Consider the following 24,436-nt stretch of genomic DNA (forward strand, 5'->3'; position numbering starts at 1 on the left):
TAACACACCATACACAGACGCCAGCTCCAAGATAACTGAATGCCGGGAGATCCAACAGGTGGGGACCTGAATGTGGCCACTGCAACTATGTTCAAAAAAGAAAGGGAAACATGCTTATGATGAAAAGATGGAGGTTTCAGTAAAGAGATGAAGAGATCTAAAATTCTACCTGAAGAAGTTGGCAAACAGAGGGCAGGATAAACCCAAAGAAGGTAAGAGAAGGAAATAATATAGACAAGAGCAGAAACCAATGAAACACAAAACACTATGGAGAAAATGAACGGCCTTGTAAAGACAAATGCAGTGGTGGGCTCTGCCAGTAGAGGGCGCTGGAGGGACTGCGAGGCTCAGCAGCACAAAGGGCTTCTTTGCCAGGGTTGGTGTGCTTTTCTCCTCCTTCCCAAGGGCTGCTGCCTGCAGTGTGCAGGGGACCCAAAGGTGCCTGCCCTCAGCAAGGTCTTCTGCCACCCAACAGGCAGCGTCCCAAACCCAGTCGCCACACCATACCCTTGCAGGGCATGGAGGTCTCTTCCCAGTTTGCCTCTTCTTAGGGTACTGCCCTCAGCCCTAAAGGTAGTAGTAGCTGCACTTCCCACAGTAGCTATTTCTGCACTCATTGTTAACCACCTCTTCCTAGTAAATAATTATGTGAATTCCATTTTCTCTGTTCAGATTACCGGTGTGGATTCTGTCTCTTGACCAGGCTGTGACTGAAACAGATGTGGTCAGGAGCACGGTTCAGCTCCCCATGACTTGCAAAGGTGTCTGTAGTACTTGTAGTACTCCTAACCATCAATCCAAACACCACAATGTCAATGGAGTACACCGACATGATGCTTTCATGGGACACCAAAGTGATCAAGATCTCCCTGGACTAACATATGGAAACAGCAGAAGGGATACAGCCCCGAGGCCAGACAGTGCAGGGGGCCTGCTGGCCCTGCCGGGCAAAAGCAAACTGCTTCTGGTGGCCCCTGCAAACTGGTACGAAGAAAAAGCACCAGGGATCAAAAGCTGCGGACCAAGGCCAAAGTCTGTGTTGCATAAAGATACAATATTTGCGGAAAGACACTACATCTGGGACTAAATCTGTGATCAGTGTAACCACTGAATTACGTTTATGAAAGCACATGGACATTTTCCAAAATCCATCTGACTTTTCTACTTTTTCTAAATGACTTAAGTGGGGATATGAAGAGTAGCTCCATTCCTGCATTTTTCAAGTTTTTGATGGTGGCACTAATTTCTGTAAATTCCTCAAGGATGTAGAACTGCTTTTGGTTTTCCGTCTTGGTAGGAAAGTTACAGAGACTTCCAAGCAGCCTCTCCTACCATAATTGCCCCCACAACCCAGGTCAGAGAATCAACATGGGGATTCTGCCCATTGTCAAGTATGTCTGCTCAATTACACATTCAGGGACCAAAAGATGAAACTGACAGGTCCTGATTTCAGCAGTCACCATGACTGTTCTAGAGAAACAAAAGCAGGGCATTCGAGCTGAGCATGTGTATGGAGGCAGTCAGACACAGGACGGATTAAGAAAGGAGCTGGAGTGCAGGACATGGGAGGGAAGAGACTGGGAAAGACTAAACATTTCTCTTAACCTCAGACAATGGAGGACCCCAGCAGGGGGCTACATACTGTTATCTTTGTTTGGTAAGCAATGGGGAAATACCAAGAATTTCCAGAAGGAGAATGAAATGACCAAAGTTAGATTAATCTTTCAAAAACACAAACAGACCAAAAGCACAGGAAAACTAGTTAGAAGGCTAATGCCATTGCACACACAAGGAAGTGAACAAACACGGTAGGGCAGGAGCAGAGAAACGAGGGTGGGTGATCTGGAAAATATTCCAGAATTACAAAAGAAGACGAGACTTGGCAACCGATAAGATGTGGAGGATGAGAGAGAATGAGGATAAGCTTTATTGAGTACAGATAACTGGGAGGATGGTGGCATTAGAAGAGCAGGGACACCGGGAATCGAAACAGAGTTGCCTGTCATTCTGGATAATATTATTAAGTTGTTACTATGACGTGATAGAACTTATGGCAATTTCTTTGCTTTCCTTCAAACAGTTTTGCTTTTCATTAGAAACACAGAAAATAAGGTATGGCATTTTTCCAGGAAAGTTTTAACCTAAAAATAGGGAACAAAGGCAGGAAAGACAAGAGATTACTTAAAAACAATAAATGGTCTCCAATCTAATACAGATTCGTCCTCTGCCAACAGTTTCCACAATACGCAAATATAACATACTTGGAAACATCTGCTCTTTTGAAAAACAAACTACTGCTGTATGTTATTTTCTTCCTATAGATTTTTACAGGGAAGCCTGTATTTTTAATGCAATGTAGAGTGGTGGCTGAAAAGCTGGCCTCTGGGCCAGAGTGCCCGAGCTCTGCTACTTGCTACCTGTGTGTCTCTGAACACATTATATCACCTCTCTGTGTTTTGGTTTAAAAGAGGACTAAAAAGAGCACATAGGGACTGAGAGGGTTATTTTGAAGACTGAATGAGTTACAAATGAGTTAAGACAAGGCACTTAGAGTTATGTATGCCTCTAGGGTCACTCAAACAAGTAAGAACCCTGTAAGTTACATTGACGAAAAAAATTAAGCTTTCCTCATTCTATTATTTAAAAACTAACATGGGTGGGCTCCTGGCTGGCTCGGTTGGTAGAACATGAGACACTTGATCTCAGGGCTGTGAGTTCGAGCCCCACGTTGGGCCTAGAGCTTACCTTAAAAAAGTAACACCGGACAGCTCAGAAACAAGGAGACTACTGATCCATGAATTTATTTGGAAGTGCTTTTAAATATCGAGGAAGGAGGCATATTCTTATGTCTAATACTTATGAACTGAAACAAGTACTACACCTACGTTTAAAGCTTATTAACTATTAGTATAAAACAACCTGACAGAAATAGAAAAGTTCTAGCAATTGATAGCAGATCAAGGGCAAACTGAGAAACTCTGCAGCCAGATTTAAGTCCCATAAACAAACAGGGACAGGGACGGGTGAGGCATACGCGGCCTTGATTCCCCCAGCAAACAAGTGGCAGCCTCTAGCTCACACTGCCCAAGCAGTAACGCATTATGAAGACGGCACAGGTCTGTATTTTATCGGAGACCAAACACACTGACCACTGCTTATAAATGAAGTTGAGCAGACAGTCTCGAGAGTCACTTGGGCAGGAATTAACACGCTACTTTGCACCTTGGACGGTCACCCTCACGATAATCTACGAAGAGAAATGTATAAAAGTCTGAAATGCTGCCCTACCCCCACCATAGCAGACATTCTCTAAACTGTTTTCATAATTTGTCTAATAAATTTTCCTAAGGGTGTCTACCTTATAATTGATGGGGGGGGGGGGAAAGAAAGGCTATGCAAATATCCTCACTTTGAAATACATTAAAAGTTAGGTAACATTTGTATGTATCTCTAAAGTCTCGGTAGCTGCTCATTGTTTGCTCTAATCTAAAATAGTATGAAATTAAACGTTGCCTTATGGCACCCCCTTCTGGTAACAGGATTGAAATAGTGTAACAAGATGAATTTTCACATGACCATTTCCCTCTAGGATTTAAGAGAGTGCAGTTTAGTGGTTACCATAATAAAATGTGTGGGAGGAGAGAAGGGAAGGAGGTTAGTAGAAGCATGCCTAGTCTACAAGACCAGTACAGCAACCTGAAACAGATGTTTCGAGACTCTGTGACACCACACTTCATTCACTGACTCAACCTTCCATTGGGCGTCTAACACAGGCCAGGTATGATGCTGAAGTTAAGATCCACGGACAGCTGAGCCCAACCTTGCCCTCAAGAATCTTATGGTTAGGGTGCCTAGGTGGCTCAGTTGGTTAAGAGTCTGCCTTCAGTTCAGATCATGATCCCAGGGTCCTGGGATGGAGTTCTGCGTCAAGCTCCCTGCTTAGCGGGAAGTCTGCTTCTCCCTCTGGCCCTCCCCTCTGCTCATGATCTCTCATGATCTCTCTCTCTCTCTCTCTCTCAAATAAATAAATAAAATCTTACAAAAAAAAAAAAAAAAAAGAATCTTATGGTTAACAACTACAATGCAAGAGACATGACCTGAATGTTATGGGATCACAGATGGAGGAGCCTAAACTGGCCTAGGAGGTGTGAGGAGGCTTTCTTTAGGCAGTGATAATTACGCACAGTTCTGGAAGAGACTGTATTAACTGGATAGATATTGAAAGGGGATTTTAGGAAAAAGGAATAGTATAAAAAGCACAGCGCCGAGATAATCAATAACATGTTTTGGGGAGAAAATGTTGCTCTCTGTAACTCAAGTGAAGCGTCTGTGTTGACTACAGCAGATAGAATAGAGAAAGGCCATATCACAGAAGGCCACATGCTAGGTGAAGGAGTTTAAATTTTCTCCCAAAAGCCATAGGGAGCCAATGAATGATTTTAAACAACCAAGGATCAAAGTCTGATATAGATTTCAGAAACACCGTTCTACGGTTTTAAGCTACGAATACTTCTGAAGTCTCTGACAAAATCTCTAGTAAGCACTAGGCATATGTCCCAAATAAACAAGATAATTCAGTCAAGTAACTTGAAAACAAAACAAAATAAAATGAAGACATGACTCTGAAGGCAGAAAGGAAAAGTTCCACAAGTTCTGTGAAACCATTCAAACTCACCGTTTAAACTCATCATGGTAGAATTCAGACTTGCAAGTGACCATCTCATTAGACCCCTGGATGTCCTCACGACTTCTGACACCCCCAAACACGTACAGCTCCATGGCCACGCCACAGGCCACGGCTCCAAATCTGAAAGGCCACACACAGCGTATCAGCTACTGGATTTACAACTCATGGCCCAATTCCCTAGCTCCTCTTCTGCTTGTTTTAACTCTGCAGTGTTCAGGGTTCCATGAATATGTGCATCTTCCTTTTCCAGAAATGGATTTTTCATGTACTTTTATAGAAACCAAATGCCAAGACAAGTGAAAGGTTCATTTGAAAGAAACGGGGCACCTACATGGTTCATGCCTGCATTCTCGTACCTTCTCTCCTTCAGTGGGCAGATAGCAGTCCACTGCTGGGTCCTTGGGTCGTAACATTCCACAGATTCAAAGAGTTTTCCATACGACCCTCCACCCATGGCATAGATTTTCTTTTTCATAGCTGCATAGCAGCCGATCTGGAAGGAGAAAGCGAGAGGTGGGGAGACAACACTTACTACTCATGTTAGACAAATACTCACTTTAGTCTAGAGAGCACCACAGGGTGTCTGGGAAAGGATTTGATTTCTAATAGTAAAACTATGATATTTTCCAATACTAGGAAGACAGGATTTTAAAAGCAAGAAGAGGAGGCAGTACACGTAGTGTTCGTTAACTCCATCTGACGTGACTGTGCTCAGCGAAATACGTACATGACCCGAATTTTTAAAGGAGATTTCCAGTCTCTCCATTCTTCCACAACTATTTGAAGAGTCCAAGATTGAGATTCTGTCCTACAATATGTCATTCAATTCCTGCTCCAAATGAGTTAAGCATAGAGAGCAGGAGCATAGCACCCAAGGTATAAAGCTTTGGTGTGAAGAAGAGCCCCTCCCTCCCAGCCCAGAAAACGGGAATAAGGCAGCCCGTGCTCTGAACGGCTAACGGAAGCCATGTTTTCGCTCTACTCTGGACGCAGTGGCCGTGCTTACCCGCAGGCTGTCTCTCCTCAGGCCAGCCTGATCATTAAGACAAGAGGGTTGGAAGACCTGGCTGCTTCCTAGGTTAGCGTGCTCACGAAGCGTCTGTCAGGCGCAGGAGTGGGCACAGCAGTGCATCGCAGAGCCCCCGTCAGGGGGAGCTCTCACACGCACTCCGTCTCCTGTCCGGGTGTAGGGCTCATGACAATGAAGGCAAGCCACCGAACGTGACAGAAGTCTGTGACCTTCCCTCGTTCAACACTATCGATTGTAGTGAAAGGTGGATGTGGGAAAGGAAGAAAGGCTAACTTTAAAACCCAATCTGTAATCACAAGATATGGTTCTCACCTTTCTAACCATGGTCAGGTCAGGTTGCTTCGTCCAGGTTTTAGAATAAATGTCGTAACACTCCATGGAAATTAGCTCTTTCTCACCATCCTCTCCTCCTAAAATGTACAGCATTCCGTCTATCTCCACAATACCAAAATTATGTCGTGGCTGAAAAGACATCAAAGATCTCTTTATATAAAAAGCCAAACACCAGACTGAAAGCAGATATCCACACATTTAATAAAAACTACAGATACCATCACATCCCAGAGTTTCAGCAAAGAGGCGTCATGCTCAAAACCATCTCTCTCAAACATGTGCGATTTTCCAAGCAGCTCACCTTTCTGTCATGAGAGACAGAACCCAATCTAGGAGTTATTCAAAACAAGGGAATTACATGCATGATAAATTCACTGGCGGAGTCACCATTTTGTGCTCACAACAACAAGAACTATTACCTTCTGGTTCAATAAAACTGTGTTTAGCAATGGGCTAAAGTGCTTCCAAGTTGCTGTGTGAAAGACAAGGAAGAACCCCAGCAAGAGCTCCGCCTTAGAGGCTGGGAGAGGCATGGGGAGGCCGGGCTCCTGCTACGGCCAACTGGAATGACAGAAGCCTGAGGGGACATTTGTCAACAAATACTTGCTAAGCGTCCCTGCTGTCCCCTCTGTGCCCAGTGCTGCTCTAGCACTAAAGACGAGCCCTCAGCAGCCAGACGAAATCCCCAGCCATCAAGGAGTTTGTGTGAACAATTAAAAAATATCCAGTATTTGAGAAGGTATCGCGTGATATGAAGAGAAAGTAAATGGGCGGAGACAGAAGAGCTGAGGGGCAGGAGGAAAGGCCTCCCTGGGAAGTGCCACATGGACAAACACTGATGGAAGCAGGGAACAAGCCACAAGGGTGTCTGGCAAAGGTTCCAAAGCAAGAGTGTGTGTAGGTTTGAGGAAACACGAGGAGGTCTGATGGACCAAAGGAAGACACCGAGAGAGGAGCTGGGATAGTGGGCACTAGGGCAGTGAGCACAGGGTGTGGCAGGGTCGCTATTTCTCTCCTTACATACACACAGATGCAAAACAAATGAAAGTGCTAAAGGGAAGACAGACACTCTACCAAACAAATGAAAAAGAACCTTTTACCTCATTCATCGGTGGCAATGCCGTCCACGTGTTCGCATCTGGGTCGTATTTTTCTCCTGAACTCAGGGTCTGCTTATTTTCATCTTGGCCCCCAAATACGAACAAGAATCCCTCTGTAAAAATCAAATGAGACACACGAGAAAGTTGAAACTTCAGTCTTCAATTCCCATCTCCTGCTGAATATAAATGGCACAGCTGTAGAGACAGTATCTGGAGGTAACTTCTCTAATGACAACAGTGGATTTGAGGTTCTCATCACAATTCATTCGATCCTTGGTGAGAGAGGCGAATTCACATCTGTGGCTCACTTTGGCCATTTCACCTCACTCAGCATCTGAGTGGATTCCCACTACCCTATAGCGTGCAGCCCAGATTGGCACCACCTACACGGACACCAAGCAGCTCCGTCTATCCTCATCCCCCTGTGATTCTCAGACAACCTCTCATCCACAGTCCACATCTACTCGTTCAAGACCCAGGAGCACTCAGATCTGGGGCACCTGTGCAGTTCATGCTCGAAACAGGATCTAAGAGTCCCTGTTGAACTTCCCATTTCAGGTAATGGTGGATTAGGTTATTCATACCAACTCTAGTGCAAAACAGCTAAATTGCTGGACAAAACATTTTTTGTTTTGTCTTGTCCCTCTGGACAAAACATTTTCAAAATAAAATAATCTTAAAAGAGAAGAAGGCAACAGGGCAATACGGCAAAGCTAAAAGGAAAAGGGGGAGCTGGAGAGGTCACCACCCATGGAAATCATTTTGCTTTGAGAGCATTCACCAATCTGGGAAATTTCCAAACTTTCTTATAATGGCTTTGAGGGCATGAAGGGACAAAAGTCAAAACCCCAGGCCCACAGGAAGTATGACTTCTGGCAGGAGAGCCTCTCCAAAGTTTAACCAGAACCAGAAACCACATTTAAATCTCCTCCCTTATCTAGGCGATCTCAAGGTTTGGGTTTGATTTACAGCAATTCAATTCCAAATGTGCAGTGCTTATAGGCAACTAGAAGAAACAAATGTAAAATTTGTGTGGAAGAAAATATCCTTACCTATTCTTTAGATTCTAATATTCTAAAATTTTAAAGCATCAAATTATTCTTACAATTAATTTTTACTAAAATGATCACCACCCAACCAAAGCTACTCAGACACAGAAACTAGACTCCGTGAAGAACTGACAATAGGAATTAGTCTTGCAGAGACTTCAAATTTCACATATTGGACTCTCCAGAAAGATGATAAAATGACAATGCCTACTATGTTTTAAAATGGAATGACAAATTTTTTACGAAGATTTTATTTATTTATCTGAGTGTGAGAGAAAGCGAGCAAGCGAGCGAGCTTGAGCGTGGAGGAGGGTCCAAGGGAGATGGAGAAGCAGGCTTCTCGCTGAGCAGGGAGCCCAATGTGGAGCTCAATCCCAGGCCCCTGGGATCACGACCCGAGCCAAAGGCAGACGCTTAACCAACTGAGCCACCCAGGTGCCCCCTGAAAGACAAATTTTAAGAGAACTTAGAAAAAGGGGACTATAGAAGTGACACAGCAGATCTGCAAAAGATTTAAAGAGAATCTCTAGGAATAAAATAAGAAAATAAAAACATAAAATTTGAAAAAATTAACAGATGGGTTTAATGGCAGATCTGTCCCAGTTAAAGAGAGAACTCATTAAGCAGAGGGTAAATCAGAAGAAATCATAAAGAGGGCAACACACAGAGAGGCAAAAACATGGAAAACAAAACAAAGCAGAGGCAGGAGGCTAAGGACAGAGCAAAAAAGTGTAGCCATGTTTAATCGGACTTCCAAAAAAAGCAGGGGGAAAGAGGACAATGGAACAGAGGCAATACCCGAAGATGTAAAAATGAGTAAGAATTTTCCAGATTTGAGGAAAGACCAAGCCACAGAGTCAAGATGCCCTAAAATTCTATATCCAGCACAAGTATCCTTTAAGAATGAAGGCAAAGCAATGACATTGTTAGACAAAGAAATCAAAGTGTTTGCTCCCAGTAGACCCACAATAAAGGAAATCCAAAAGGATGGACCTCAGAGAAGGCAAATAATCCTAGATGGAAGGTCTGAGGAGTAAGAAGGAAAAACAAAGAAAGTGGTGAATATGCGGGTAAATCCACACACGCGCCCTCTCTCTCCGTATGTGTGTGTATGTATTCAAAACAGATGAATCGAACTCATTTATATGCAGATACTTATTCATAAACAGGCATATATTTTAATACTGCAAGACTGTGAAACAGTAGAAATGCACTTGGGCTTTTATAACTTGAGAATACAGGCTAGGGTATCTATGATGACTTTCAAAGGAATATAGACAAAGAATATAACTTCTAACCTGGAAGAGAGGGCACAAAGTGAATGACCAAAAAAAAAAAAAAAAAAAAAAATCCATCAATTTTTTAAAAAAAAAGGCAGGAAAAGAAGAAACACAAATATTCCTGGACAAATAGGAACCACTCAATCATGTCACAGCTTTGCTCAGTAGAACCAGACATGACCCCATCCTCTTTGTTCAGTGTTTCTGAAGTACCAACCCCTCTAGGAAATCTCGGAAAATCTGTGATATAAGAAACATTGTGGCAGGTGTGCGTGTGTGAAAATTTTGAATAGGTGTACATATTATGGGAAGGAAATGTAAGGAAGCTAATTCTGAGAAGAGAGAACAAGAAAATCAGACTCACATCCTGTCAGCTACACTACTGCGTTCTGCTGCTTATGTTATTATCGACAATAAGTTCAACCATCTTGGAACCCAAAAAATGATTCCATTTCTGTACTATAGTATAGCTTTTTTTTCCAGCCATTTCTGTAATATGGAATGGGACGGTATACCTTTCAAACTCTTTAAAGTAATGTTAGTGGGCAAGCGGAGACTATACAGTATGAAGGATTCCAGGAAGACTGTTGATAATAATTGGAATTTAGTGAAATGGCACTTGTGGGTGAACCCAAAAGAGCAGAGCAAGGTGAAAAGAAAGGGAGCAATCAGAAGGCCACAAATACAACCTCTCCTACCACCTCCTGAGTGAGAGCTTTGAATAAGGTAGAGCTGTTTTCAAACTCGTGAAGGTCAAGTGAAACACACATTCTGTAGTAAAGTAACTTAAACCATTGCTAATGTTAAGTACTGTTTTATAAAGTCTCACACAAAATGCCTGCTTTGACAGAACACCTTTATTTTTCATAGTTACTGTAATTCTAAATTGCATGAATTTAAAAAAAGGGACTTTTATGGCTCAAGGGAATTCTGTGTTCCGGGTGTGGCCACATAGCTAACGGGTGGTAAGAGTCACTGAATGTTGCTCTTCTACCAGTAAGTCATCAAGTAAAATGCTCTTCCACTAAAGTCTTAAAAATAGTTACATATTAAAGATTCAGGAACAATACAGACTGACAGAGGACACTCTTCTCCTTACAAAGTCTTGACAGCGAGAGCTACACAGAAGACGTCATCATGGAGATAATAAAATTATCTCTTAAAATTAAATCTCTAAAAGGTTTTGAGTCATTCCGTACACCCCTGAAATCACATATTTACTTGATCTTGTGTTTAAGTAAAATTGACCGCAGAATGGTACCTGCTGAGAGAACTCCGTGGTTAATTCTTGGCATGCTTAAAGGGGCCAGTTCAATCCAAAGCTGCCTATTAGGGTCATAAAGAGGGCACATACATCGCATCGCTGCTGTTGGTTTCCGTGAACTAAGGAAATAAATAATTGATTAGCAGTTAATGTGTTTTATATAGTTCTGCTTATAATAACTATGACTAGTTTTACTGCTCTAAAGAATGTTTAAAACATTTTTAAAAAATCTATTGCTATTATGCTTAGGCACCAAAAACAATACCACGAATTCCTGTTTACACGGGAAGAGCTCTTCCCTTCTATGACCTTTGAAACGAAGCACATCCATACTTACACTCTCTCTTCTCCGCCAACGGTCACAATGCACTCCGAGTAGCCCCGGGGCTTGAAGTTTGCGAGCATGGCCTCCCCCTGCTGCGGCTGGCTCAGTGGTATGTTGTTGCACTCTCTGACGATTTCTCGTACTAATGGTTCATTGAGCATCTGTTCCCGTAAGTAGCTGGAGTCTAACCCTGAAACCCACAGCGCTGACATCACGTCCTTCATGTGAACCTGCACAGGAGGGTAAGAAGAATGGGGAGGAAAAAATGTAGGACGCAGCACATGGGTTTCAGAACATGCGCTTTCTGATTCACGGAAAAGCCGAAATTGTTCAAGGATCAGCAGTGGGCAAGTCACCAGCGCCAGTGCTGCCGGACTATGCTTTACCGACCCCTTTCCTTTCTACTTCCCCATGGCCTCGATAAAGAAAAGCTTAACTTAATGAATAATCAGTTCAGGTGTATATGTGAGGTATCGCAGAAAAGTTCCAAGCAGCTTTCTTTACACCCGAGAGGGTCGCTGGGCTGCAGGGGCCTTATTTCACAGAGTTGGACACGCTAGAGGTTCAATCGCATTTACGGGAACAGTATACATAGCAATAGCTTAATTCAGGCCGGGAAAAGAGATAATCAAAATCCATCAACATTAACATTACAAGAAAAACAAAAAAGCAAGAGTTCAGAAAAATTCTGAGTACTATGTATTTCTTCATTATTATTGTTAAAAAATACCTAACACATAGAACATGAATTATATACTTTCCATGATGGCTCATTAAATTTGAGCTCATGGACTACAGCATTCCACATACACGAGGTGAAACTCCCTAGTAGACTAGTTTTTCTTGGTTTTGGAACAGTCATTTGAAGGTATACTGTTCCATGTCCTGAGTGGTAAAGCCAAGAGTCCTTGAGGAACGAGGTTCAGATTGGCCAGAGGTTGGACTGCCTCTAGTTTCCGCGGCAACCTCACCGGGACAACTAGTGACTGCGGTCTCTCTGAGCAGCAGTGAACTGAGAATTCTCCTATCTCCTTTCCTCATCTACCCAACTAATGTGGAAAACCAAAGGCGAGCTGTACTGCCTGTCCTGAGACTACAACCACACAGGAGTGTGGATTTCTTTCTCATTCCTGTGTAACAGTTTCCGCCTGTATTACAGTAGTCCACGGTTTCTAAATAAGCCTATAGAATTTTAAAAATTACAAGACAGTCACTAAAACCTAAGTCAACAGTTGCTGAGAACCGTTAACAATGTGATCACACATTTCGAAAACTTCCCTGACACCTAACATGTTTCTTTTTTCGCATATAGCAATTGAAGCTGGTGTCTATAAATGCTGGACTTCAAGCTCTGTGATTGTGCTCCCTCCCCCACTGCCGCAGTGACAGTTTGGATCTAAAGCCTGGTATTCTCTGAGACCCTTCCTTCCCAGCTGTTGCTCCCAGAACCTTCCCCTCTGACTGCACTGGCCCACCGCAGAATGCTCTCCGGCCTTCTGCTGAGTGGTGTCAATCACGCCAGGGAGAGCCCACACCACAGAGGTTCCTGATGTCCACTCCCCTGCCCCCTCTGCCAGAGCTGTGTGTGCCCCTCTCGCTCTGCTGCCCGTGTCAGAGTCCTGGGTCCGCCCAGTAATGGTGCAGAGATGGGTGCTGAACAAGAGAGTGGGGACCCTGAATTTCTCAACTTCCCAGCTTAAGCTTGAAATGCATCTTCCCGCTAAAAGGAATGCAGAAAGGATATGACGGTCCTTACAAGTATTAATATTCCCATTGGCATATTATGAGTTTCATGAGCTTTGGTAGTCTGGTCTGAAAGAAACAACCACTTGATCCTATGCAATGGCCCTTTGTAAAGATGTACCACAGACATCTTTCATCTTATTTTTGTTAACGATTTTATTGGTGAGAGAGAAAGCAAGAGAGAGCATGGGGGGAGGGGCAGAGGGAAAAGGAGAGAGGGAAGCAGACACTCCTCTGAGCAAGGAGTCCGATGTGGGGTTCGATCTCAGGACCCCAAGATCATGACCTGGGTCGAAATCGAGAGTCGGAGGCCCAACTGACTGAGCCACCCCAGGCGCCCCCAGACATCTTTTAGATCACAACTCGGTAAGCCTTTTGAGTTGAAGGGGAAAGAGAAAACACCCACACGGTGGAGTCCATCAATAAATGAACGAGCGAACGGAATCAGGAAGGAAGCAGAAAGGCAGTCAGGCCACGTTATAAACCACAGGTACCTTTCTCAGTTCTGTGTCATGTGCTATCCATCGAATTACTGCTTCAAACACGTATCTTTCGTTGCCGACATTTAACTTCTCGAGAGAAATCACTTCTTTAAGCTTCTGTGGGCTGAGTTCTAAGAACTCTTCGGTGCTGCTGACGTCGCGGAAATGAGTCTCCAGGTACTCCGTGGCCAGGTAGTGGACGTGGTGCAGGCAGTAGTGGAGGGCGAAGTCACGGATGCCGATGCAGTTCTCGGCGGCGATGCAGCCTTCCAGAAACTCACAGCACAGAGTTTTGAGATCCGTCAGCAGGAGCAGGTCCGCTGCCTGTACAACATCTTGGATTGTATCTTCGTTCAGCCGGATCTGCAAAAGTATCATAAATATTTTATGCTTCGATGTACGTATTTAGAGCCCAGACCGCTAACCTACTGGCTGAACCACATGAACGCTCCCCTTCTGTCGGCAGTTTCACACACTCCGGCCTGGTGCTTCTTTTCCAAGAGGAGCTTCAGGGCACTGGTGAACAGAACGTGGCTGGTTGACTTTTCCTTGCACTGCCCTTGCCTTACCCACATGAACTACCACGAACCCTTCCCGGGTACACGGTCCACGTTGCTCGCTTCTAGAACTCAATGGCTGAAATGCTTGGGAGGTGGACCGTGCCGCCTTCTGTGGTAAACTGAAGAGGATTTCTTTAAACACCATCACCCAAACTGTGGCAAATCCCGCCTCCAGATATGCTGTGTTCCGTCTTTTGCCGGATGGCATGCCGGACACACCACACCGGCCCCTTGGAGAGGGGAGGGCCACATCATTCCGAATGCCAAACATCGCATTTGGTACAACACGTACACCCTGGTCTCACAGCTACTTTCTGGAAGAAATCCCTAAGGTAAGATTTCTGGTTTATCATGATGAATTTCACTTTTCCTTAATCTGCTGCTGCTTCTTCCTCCCCCCCGCTTGCAACACACAGGCGATGTGAAGAACCAAGCCTCAAAAATATGGCCACAATCACAACACTCCAGACTCTCCTCTCCCACAGAACGGGCGCTGGTCCTACACTCGGAAATGAGGAGGGGCTCCAGAGTACAGGACAGCAAGTGAAGTACTGTCCCATTTCACACACCGTGTACTGCAGATACAGAAAAAGAATGTATGACTGCCAATCACCTTACAAAGTGAGCAACAAAACTGTGGAAAGAAGTGTGTCGAGTAAGTCACAACTAAGGGAAAATCTCCCATTTACTTGATGTATTAAGTTCAGCCACAGGACAGCGGATGGCTGTACACCGGTCAGATGCAGGCATGCGAAAAAACCCCCACATTCCATCCTGATCAAACTGAACGCCAGGTCAGGAGTCTGTTCTAACTGACGTTGCAACTATGGCTGTAAACCATAATTAATTTTTTTTGTCTATTTTTCTTTTCTTAAGCCATACGTAATTTTAACTGGGAACTAAACACAGAAGTCAATCTGTAAATAAGGTTTCAAGATTCAAACCCAAGCCTGAATGGGAATATGTTCTTACTGACTTATAACTTGTTATAGCTGCTGCTGAACTGATTTTGAAAAGTTAGAGGTCAGGCTGCTCCTCAGCCTGGTTTTGTGATGCTTCTGAGTATCTTTAATATTTTAAGGACTGTCCCCAAATCAATCTAAATTCATTTATTTTTAACAAGCATACACATAAGCTTACATGCACCCCCACCCCCGTGTTCAGCGCAAAGAGAAGGGGTAACATCATGAAATCAACCCAAAAACTTCAAAAAGAATGGCAGTCACCGAGGTTGACTGAATGAATATAACCAGAGAAGGCAAGCAGTGTGTTAGAAAACAGGTAGGAGGCGGCTCTTACAAACAAGAAAGGTAAAATAAGATGAGGAAGGGATACGGGACAGAGTAAGAAAGAGGCCCTCAAAAAGAGTAAAGATAAAATGCATTCTCACATAACAAAATGTAAGATACACTAACTTCTTCTTGTTAAAAAACTAGCACCAGTTCAACCTATGATTATTCATAAGAGCCTCATCTGGGGTAGGGGGCTTGAGGACGGTAAAGAAAAAGAAAGAAGTCTAATCATTTAACACCTTCTTCCCTGGGTTTCATTAAACCCCAGGAATGTAAACAGGCAGAGAGGTAAAGGGACATCAGCAAGAACGGGGTGCAACAGGGATGTCAGTCCTACTGACCCAGGCATCATGAATACAATGCAGGGGCCTGTCATTTGTGTGAACCTCAAACTCTTTATTCTATAAAATAATTCCCACTGCCCAAGGAAGCTCCCATTTCCAGGTTATGGGGTACAGAGCAAGATGGGAATTAAGGTTTGAAAACATAAAGACAGCCATGAAAGGAGCATCCCAGGTCCCTCCTATCTCACAATGGAAGGTGGAGATCAGAATGATAAATACAAAAACTGGGACTGGGCTAAGATTTTACTCAGTCTGCTCTTCTTTTAAGAGCAGGGCCCCAAAAGAACGTTGGGCAGCATTCCCAGCAGGAGAGATGCGTCACGCAGACAATGACAGATGAAGAGGACAGTGGTGCTGGGTCATAGAATGGATGACGGAGACCCTCGCCCTGAGCCTGAGCGGCCTCTACTTAGTCTTCCTCCCTGTGAGTCTCATCATACCTGCCCACTGAAGATGTAATCCAGGATCTCTCTCATAACCATTACCGATATCCCTTCAAGTTCAATCTTATAGGTTGATCCATCATCTTTTGGAGGATTATAGTTTAACTTTGTCCTAAGAAAGGGAAAAAAATGTAAAATTTCTATGAAAGAACAAATAGCTATAAATATTTATGTACTAAAACTCTATAAAGTAGATATTTATCAGCATACGAACCCCACCTAGGAAATGTAATTTGTTAACTTTAGATTAATATACATATACATATATTTATAACTTCTGACTACAAAACACTTCTTCCAGGGTTCAGAATGCTATTTCTTAAAAAACAAAACAGACAATCCTAGCTAAGAGTCACCTGAGTAAGGATCTCTACTTCACCCTGGGAGCCCCAGCTCTGTCAGGCTTACATTTTTTTTCCATGTATTTAATTATCCAATTATTTTCAATAACGTAACAAGGACACCACGAACATCGCACCCAAAACACAAGCTAGCACCTTGACAAGAACCTGCTTCTACCCAGATGTTCCTTCTAACCATCCATCCCTCTGTTCCCCCATCTGAAGTAACTATCGTCCCAAATCCCAGGTCTGATTTTCCCTTGCTTCTTTGTTATTCCTGTACCCATTAAACCACTCTCCTTGTGGCTGTGATCTGTACCGCCCTGTCACTCAGGTGGGGAACACCTCTTCATGTCTGTGGCCATATGTGTTCCCTCTTCTGTGAAACACATGTTAAGTTCAAGTCTTTTGTCATTTTTTAAATGGAGTTAATTGTCTTCATATGGAAGTGCAGGAGTTCTTTATTAGATTCTTGATATGAAACCTCTGGCAGACTTGGCATGTTTGTTTAAGGCAATGAACAATTTGAAGAATAATTTCTCATGGTGAATAAGTTTTTTCTGTCTTGTTGAAGAACTGGTACCTTACCCAAGGTCTAAACAATGTTCATAATTTAGCAGTGAGGAAAGGTAAGACACAATCTAAACTGCACTTAAGAACCCCCATCCCTTGAGGCTGGGAATTGGTTAAATGAGGCAGCTGTAGAAGGAGGGTGAGAGATGAGCCAAACATAGACACAGGTTGACAGAGGTAAGAAGGAGCTGAATTCCAAGGTCCTACCTCCCCATATACACACAACTCCCATTAGGTCCTCCCCACCCAGCTCCAGGGCAAGGTAAATGATTTACATTGTAAAGAATATAAAACAAAAGAATATAAAACAGAGGGTCTCTGGACGGGTGGGGGGGGGAGGGCGGGGGAGGGATATCAGACACATTTGAGGTAAGAGTACTGCACAAAAACAGACAGAACAAATAGAATAGTTTACATAGTGAATGCTGAGACCATCAATCTTTTTTCCTTCAATTCTTTTCTTAAATGTTGAAAGCCAGAACTACATCCTCCAGGCAAGAAACTAGAAGACTCTTTGGAGGATCTGACCAGCCCTGAAAGGAAAGACCTAAAGCTATGGACATAGGTCTTTCCCAAGAGCACATGACCTCAAACTTTGGGAGAAAAACTATTTCCAACCTAGATTTTGATAACCAGCCAAACTACCAATCAAATGTCAGGACAGAATAGGTATTATCAGCTACACATGATCCCCAAACAAATTATTTCCCTTGCGACCTTTCTCAGTGTGCTGCTGGAAAATGTGCCTCAACAAACAAGGGAGCAAATCAAGAAAGAGGAGATTTCAGTAACTAAAAGACATGCTTCGACAGGGGAAAAAAGGGAAGTCAATGTAGGGAATGGTACAGAATGGCCCTAAGCCAGCAGCTAGTAGAAGTAGAAGGAAGCCAGTCCAGTCCGCCCTGCTGCCAGAAGGAGGCCGTGGGAGACCCTGAAAAATGAAACTGATGGGATGCAATTGATGGGATAATGTACCTGGAGGTACCAAGAAAATATTTAGGCAATCTTGTTTCCTTCCTGTATTTGTCTGCTATTCCTGCCTCTACAGTTTCTACTGAACTAAACAGTTTCGCTCAAAAGGTATTTCATTTCTGCTCACTGCACCTTGGGTTTATCTCTATGCCTGACACTTAGTAAATGGGGAACAAAATTTCATCAATTCCCAACCAAGAGAGAAAAACTGTATTAGTGATAGAGCTAAGACCTAAATCTGAAGTGCACTGTGTAGTCTTTCTGGCAGCACATGTGGCACTTTTCACTTTGGATGTCATGATTATCTGTACTTCTCAGTCGCTGTGTTCGGTGTCGACGCACTGCCTCTCAGCTCCAAATTCTCCCTTTTTGCATGCTCCATGAAAATGGATCTGAGCCTCTTAAATAATTTTCCTTTGTCAACTGGCATGAAGTGAAGCTTTTCGGTAGAGAGCACTGGAAAGACGGTGCTGCCTGGTTCTGGTCTAGCTTGGAAGGCTCCCACAACACAGCCAAGCTTCCCAGCACGGAGCCCCTGCGGTGCACGGCTGCTGGCAGCACACGGCAGTCTCCCAGGAGCTCCCGTCGGCAGTTCTGACCTCTCGCAAGCAGCTTTCCCAGGCACCTGCGAGGACAGACTTCTGGCAAGTTCCAGCTGTTCGGCTTCTGCGCCATGCATGGGGCTGTGGCTGTGTCCTGTCCAAACCATGTGGAGCTCAGCCCAGGTTGGAGGCTGTTCCTTCTATGGGCTGTTCCTGTATTTTTTAGTTTTCTTTACCTCTTACTAGCTAACCCCTCTTAACTCCAACCTCTTGCTGCAGTTTATTATTCTTTATATTAGGCTTTCATTTTTGAAGTTACCATGTGGACTTTGGACTTTTTCTCCCGACGAGATCCAGACTGAGGAAGTTGCTATTCAAAGACTGCAGGCCGGGAACCTGGGTGGCTCAGTGGGTTAAAGCCTCTGCCTTCGGCTCAGGTCATGATCCCAGAGTCCTGGGATCGAGTCCCGCATCCGGCTCTCTGCTCAGCAGGAAGCCTGCTTCCTCCTCTCTCTCTGCCTGCCTCTCTGCCTACTTGTGATCTCTGTCTGTCAAATAAATAAATAAATAAAATCTTAAAAAAAAAAAAAAAAAAAAAACAAAGACTGCAGGCCTTTGACGGGAGGTACCGCGCACGTTGTGGACGGTGGAAGGAGGAGAGGGACTGGCCTGGGGAGAGGAGGGGCTACAAGCAGACCTTTCCTTGCTGCCCCCTTTCAGCGTTCAACCATGTGACTGCATCGTTGCTGTGTTTGTGAAGTTGACTACATCATCCTATGTTTTCACAATCAGAGTATAGTCTTCTCCCTCAGCGCGAGATGGCTAAGAGGACAGAAAAAAGATTCCTGTAGATATGAGCACTGGCCATTTCAGACTTCTCTAAAATCAGATCCTTTCCAAAGCCCAGGAAAAATCAATCATTGTAGATGTTCAGATGTCTCTAAACATCTGAAGCCTAAATTATAAAAGCTTAATTATGGTTTAAATTCAGATCCCTACACCTGCCCCCAAACTTTCCCGTCTTCCTATCCGACGTCGGATCTCTCCTGGTACCATCTGTGCACGTTCCACTCCTACCCATCTTGTAAAGACTAGTGAAAATGACAGTTCCACAAAGAGTTACTCCTTACCACTCCGCCCTGCCACAGGCTGCACCTGTACCCTCACCTCCGTGCAGGTAAAAATAATTTCTCTTGCTACAGATTTCCCAAGCGCTTTGTATTATAAGTTCATCAAGTTCTGCTGTGATTATGGTATTTAAGTACATATCCCATTTCCTATCTCCTTTATTTAACTGTAAGTTCCTGAAGCCAGAGTCCTCTTCATCACTGTAACCTGACAATGAAGCCTAGTAGTTCACAAAGAACAGAAGTTCAACAGTTATTTGTAAAGTAAGTGTTGGAAGTGATAGTGGTCTTCAAATAGTCACAGTACTGTCACATGAGATTTCCTTCCTACATGACCTCAGGTACAGTGAAGTGGAACCAGAAGTGATATGAGGAAAAGCGTTTCATAATCGCACCTGTCCAAGGCTGAAAGGACAGAAGCACAGCGTTTCTCAAACTTTAATGTTCATCAGGGTCATCTAGGGGTCTTGATTCAGAAGGTCTTGGTGGGGCCCGAGTTTCTGCATTTGTAACAAGGCCTCATGCAGCACAGATGCTGCTGGTCTCCAGACCCCTCCAAGTAGCAAGGGGTTAATCAATGCTTCCCAAATAACCCACGGTGTGTTTGGCACTTGTAATCCATCCCAGATGAATACTTTGTAAGATATAATAAAAGTTTATTATAAATAAAGCAGAATGTACCACATGGCCACCCCAGTTATTAAGACTAGACTGAGTATTTGAAAGCTGCCAAGACAGTAGATCTTACAAGTTCTCATCACAAGAAAAAAAGTTTGGTAACTTTGTAAGGTGACAGGTTAACTAGACTTACCATGGTGTTCGTCTTGTAATGTATACAAATATCGAATCGTTATGTTGTATACCTGAAGCTAACACAAGGTTATGTTGTTTATACCTCAATTAAAAAATGAAGGAATTATGAGAAAAATGAAATAAAAAGACACATAAAATGCAGGCCCCAATCATTTTATCATCAGATTCAACAGACATAAAATTACTCTGTCAAATTGCTGTAAGAGCCTAAATGCTTAACCTCAGTGGGGCACCTGGGTGGCTCAGTCGGTTAAGCATCCGCCTTCTGCTCAGGTCACAATCCCAGGATCCTGGGACTGGGCTCCACGTCGGGCATCCTGCTCAGAGGGAGGCCTGCTTCTCCCTTTCTCTCTGCCTTCTCCCCAGCTTGTGCTCTCTCTCCCTCTCAAATAAATAAAATCTTAAAAAAAACAAAAACAAAAACAAAAAAACCCTCTTAACCTCCAAGCATGTACTTGTATTACGGCGGCTTGTTTTTGGAACAACACCAGCGTGCAGACGTTCCTCGTAGGCTGGATGGTCCCCCATCTGTCAAATGGTGAAGGCTTGTCTCGAGTCTCTTCCAATCCTAGCTGGTAAGAGTCACTCAAATCTGTTTTGAGACAGTCTTGCTTCAGAAGCTACCGTCACTCTTTTTACCGCCTTCTCTCAGTTCTTGGAGAGCTGCTGTCCCTTTCCAACTCAGTGACCTCAAGGGTGTCTTATTCTCCCTCCTTTTGTCTTCCCTTTTCCCTGATTCCCCAGCTAAGTCACTAGATTCCTTTAGTTTTTGTCATTCTATCTTACATTTCTTTCCTTCAGGAAATACCTCAATTTGCCCCAAACCCACCAACTGACTGTCCACAACCTCCAGCCCAGTACATTTTCTCCATAACTTTTCCCTTTTCTATCTAGAATTTTCTCATCTTGCACATCATCTCTCTCTCCTCTGCTGCAGAGAATTTGGTGAACTGGACTGAATGAGTTAACAAATTAAAAAAAAAAAGAAAAAAAGCTCATCCAAAGCATTAATAACTGACAGTTCTGTTTTGTGTTTTGTAAGTTAGCCCATAAAAAAAAACCACAAAAAAAACCCAGGAGGTAAATCAACTGTTCTTTTCAGTGTTCTTCATCTCTCCCCTAGGAAGCCATAAGGTCATACCTAAATTTATTGGAAGTAGCAATATCCTTGTTTTTATTACGATATGATGTCAATGTACAAACTCTCTCCCGGAGAAGGCAGCAGTCTTAAAATACCACTTTGAGAATTCCATCACACGTGGAAAACACTAGAAATAATTGAGAGTATCATAAAATTGGGCCTTGGGTGTTCAGATATAAATATCCATGCCTGTCACATTCTTCCCCGGTTTTGTTTCCGGGGCAAGACATTTCCCCTCTCTGCCCCTGTTTTCTCATTTATAGAAAGAAGAGGTTAGATGAGATGATCTGAGAGTTCTCCCATCCCCAAACATTTCTGGACAAAACTGCCGAAACAGGCCACTGAGTTTGTGCGCGGACTTGGCTTTGGAGGTGTCCCACGGAGTCCTAGAGGGTGAAGGCTGCCCCATTCAATCAGGGACTGAGGACCGATAACACGTGTGCCTGTGGGGCGATGCGCAGGGTGAGTTCATTTTTCCTCCAATCACCTATCCTCTGGGCAGGCAAGCATTTATTTTCTGTCCTATTCAAACTGAACAGATGTGAAACAAAATCAATTTTTCTTTTTCTTGGCAACAGTGAGAAGAGATTTTATTAAAAAAAAATAAAACAAAACATTGTTGGTTCCTAGCTAATAAAGAAGCTGATATTATTCAAAATTTTGCATCCATGAAAGAGGCCTACAACCTTTAAGTGAGTGTAACAAAGCCAAAGTAAACTGTTGGTTATCACCAGTTCTTTCCTCACCAGCTTCCAATTGCTGAGAAAGTTCAATGTGTCTCAACGCCCAGGTAACCAGGCCTGGTTCTACCCCTCTTCCAAGAACCACTTCAGACATCACTGAATGAGATTTGATGTGAGGGTGACTTTTCTTCCTCTCTGATGCAAAAGGTTGTCTCCAACAAAAGCAAGGACGTGTACTCAAATAGAATGCAAGAGGATATAAGGTTTAAGTCAAGGTTTATAGAAATTCTGGGGTGATGCATGGGCATTACTCACATGGCTTTAAGTGATTCATGTTGCCTCAAACCGTGTAGCTACTGACAGCAGGCTCTGCGCGATCTGAGCATAGGGGCTCAGGCTCGCCACTGCATTTGCCCATTTAAGCCAAACTCCTAATTCATATTTCTTGGGGGGAATCTGTCTTACAGATGCTCCTCCCCTCCTTTTTCATCCTCATGAGCTCCTAAAAACCACATCAGAAATGGATGTTCAGGGCAGGGGAACCACTCTGTATGATCCTACAATGATGGATACCTGTCATTGTACAGTTGCCTTATCCCACACAATGTACACCACCAAGAACGAACACTACCGTAAGCTAAGGGCTCTGGGTGACAGCGATGGGTCAGCGTGGGTCCATCAACTGTAACAAACATCCCACTCTGGTGGGGGTACTGATAATGGGGGAAGTTATGCATGTGTGGGGGCCTGGGATGGATGGGACATCTCTGTACCTGAACCAAAAGGTCAATTTTGCCATGAACCTGAACTGCTCTAAAACATAAATTCTATTTTGAAAGTGTATTGTTTTAGTCCCCATTCAACTTAATGAAATATAAATTGCAGGTAATAATTCCACCAACAGAGGCATCCTCCCACGACAAGGCCTTTTTATGGCCTGCTTTTTTATGGATAGGAAAACAGGAACCTGGCTTTCTAATGGTTCCTGTCACCCAAGAACACCATCTACATGATTTACATGGGTATCTGAGACAGGAGCAAGGGTCCCAGAGGGAAGCCCCACGAAGCCCCAAGGACCAGGGGGCTATGAACCAGGTGCCACAGACCTCTAGGTGGGATCCCCTCCCCCAGCACCGGGACCCACAAAGGCTCCCCAGCCAGCCACTGAGGTGCTCTTCCTATAGGAAGAGTCGGATCATACAGACTGGTCAGGAGGCAGTGCGGGGAGGAAACCACCGGAAAACTCGGTCATGATGCCGCAGACCTGGCCGGGATCCGTCACCAGCCTGACGCTGCACATGGAGAGCAGGGATTTCGAAGTGGGAGTCGGGAAAGAACCAGCAGAGCGGGGGTAGTGACCACATCCCTCATGTTACGATTCTAGGAGACGGCCTCACTCCCCGCGTGGCAACGCTAACGGAGCTTCTGCTTCCTTTTTCCTTTAATCTCCCTCTGTTCCTTTCTCTTCACCTCCATTGGGCTCTTCTTATCTAGATGGATTAGCTTTCCCCGCCTTACCATCAAAACTCCCCTCCTCACACAGATGCTGCAATGACTCATAATTTGAATGGGTTTTAAGAGTAGCTCATGAATCTGGCTTCCCAGAATTTTCTGGCAAGCTCTTCTAGAAAAGCAGATCCCTGGGTCCCATCCCAGAGCAACTGAGTCAGGTTCCAAGACTGTGTGCATTTAAAAGGTTCCCCTGCTTACTGTGACACATTCCTTCAGCCCTGGAATCTTCCCTCTACCCTGCACTCCCCCTAATCACATGGTTTAATACTTCACTCACTCCAGGTCTCTGCTCTCAAGAGCGGCCCGGGTACCAGGCTATCGAAAGTAATAACCTCCAGCCCCTTCCCGGCTTCAGCGTTCTTCACCGAACTTACCGCCACCTCATAAACCGCATCTGTTTGATGTCTATACCCGTGACGACTGGGACTTGTCTTGTGTACCACTCTATCCCCTCACCTCATCAACTGCCTGGTACCGATCGGCTCCTGACAAATGTGCGTGGACTTGAATTAAGCGCAGCACACAGCCAGGCTGGGGGACCCCCGGATTTCACCAGGGCAATGCCAGTCACTGAAACAAAATGAGCGCGCCTGCAGAAACGGCATTACTGACCAGCCCAAGAGTCGTGAGCTTTCCCGAGCTGCGCCCCGCTGGTTCACCCACACTGAGGGGAGCAGATGCTTCCCCAGCATCCAATCCCCATGTGCGGTAGTCAGCAATTCAAGAACTGATGGTCCGCCAGCTGCAAAGCCACCCAAATGTCCATGGTGCCATCACCTGCCCCCGTGCTGAGGGCAAAT

At 44.2% G+C, this 24,436-nt stretch overlaps 1 protein-coding gene across 1 annotated transcript in view; it reads right to left on the reverse strand.

Annotated features, from left to right (window-relative positions):
• Window positions 1–24,436, reverse strand: part of GAN (gigaxonin) — a 49,750-nt gene that overhangs the window by 7,790 nt on the left and 17,524 nt on the right. Inside the window, exons 2-9 of the mRNA XM_080827657.1 lie at window positions 15,930–16,044; window positions 13,306–13,656; window positions 11,081–11,298; window positions 10,741–10,862; window positions 7,151–7,263; window positions 6,030–6,179; window positions 5,044–5,180; window positions 4,676–4,807 (exon numbers count right to left, since the gene is read on the reverse strand). Coding sequence (XP_080683783.1) covers window positions 4,676–4,807; window positions 5,044–5,180; window positions 6,030–6,179; window positions 7,151–7,263; window positions 10,741–10,862; window positions 11,081–11,298; window positions 13,306–13,656; window positions 15,930–16,044 — 1,338 coding nt within the window. The remainder of the gene's footprint in view (window positions 1–4,675; window positions 4,808–5,043; window positions 5,181–6,029; window positions 6,180–7,150; window positions 7,264–10,740; window positions 10,863–11,080; window positions 11,299–13,305; window positions 13,657–15,929; window positions 16,045–24,436) is intronic.

The sequence above is a fragment of the Martes martes genome (assembly GCF_963455335.1).
Source record: "Martes martes genome assembly, chromosome: 17".
NCBI lineage: Eukaryota > Metazoa > Chordata > Mammalia > Carnivora > Mustelidae > Martes > Martes martes.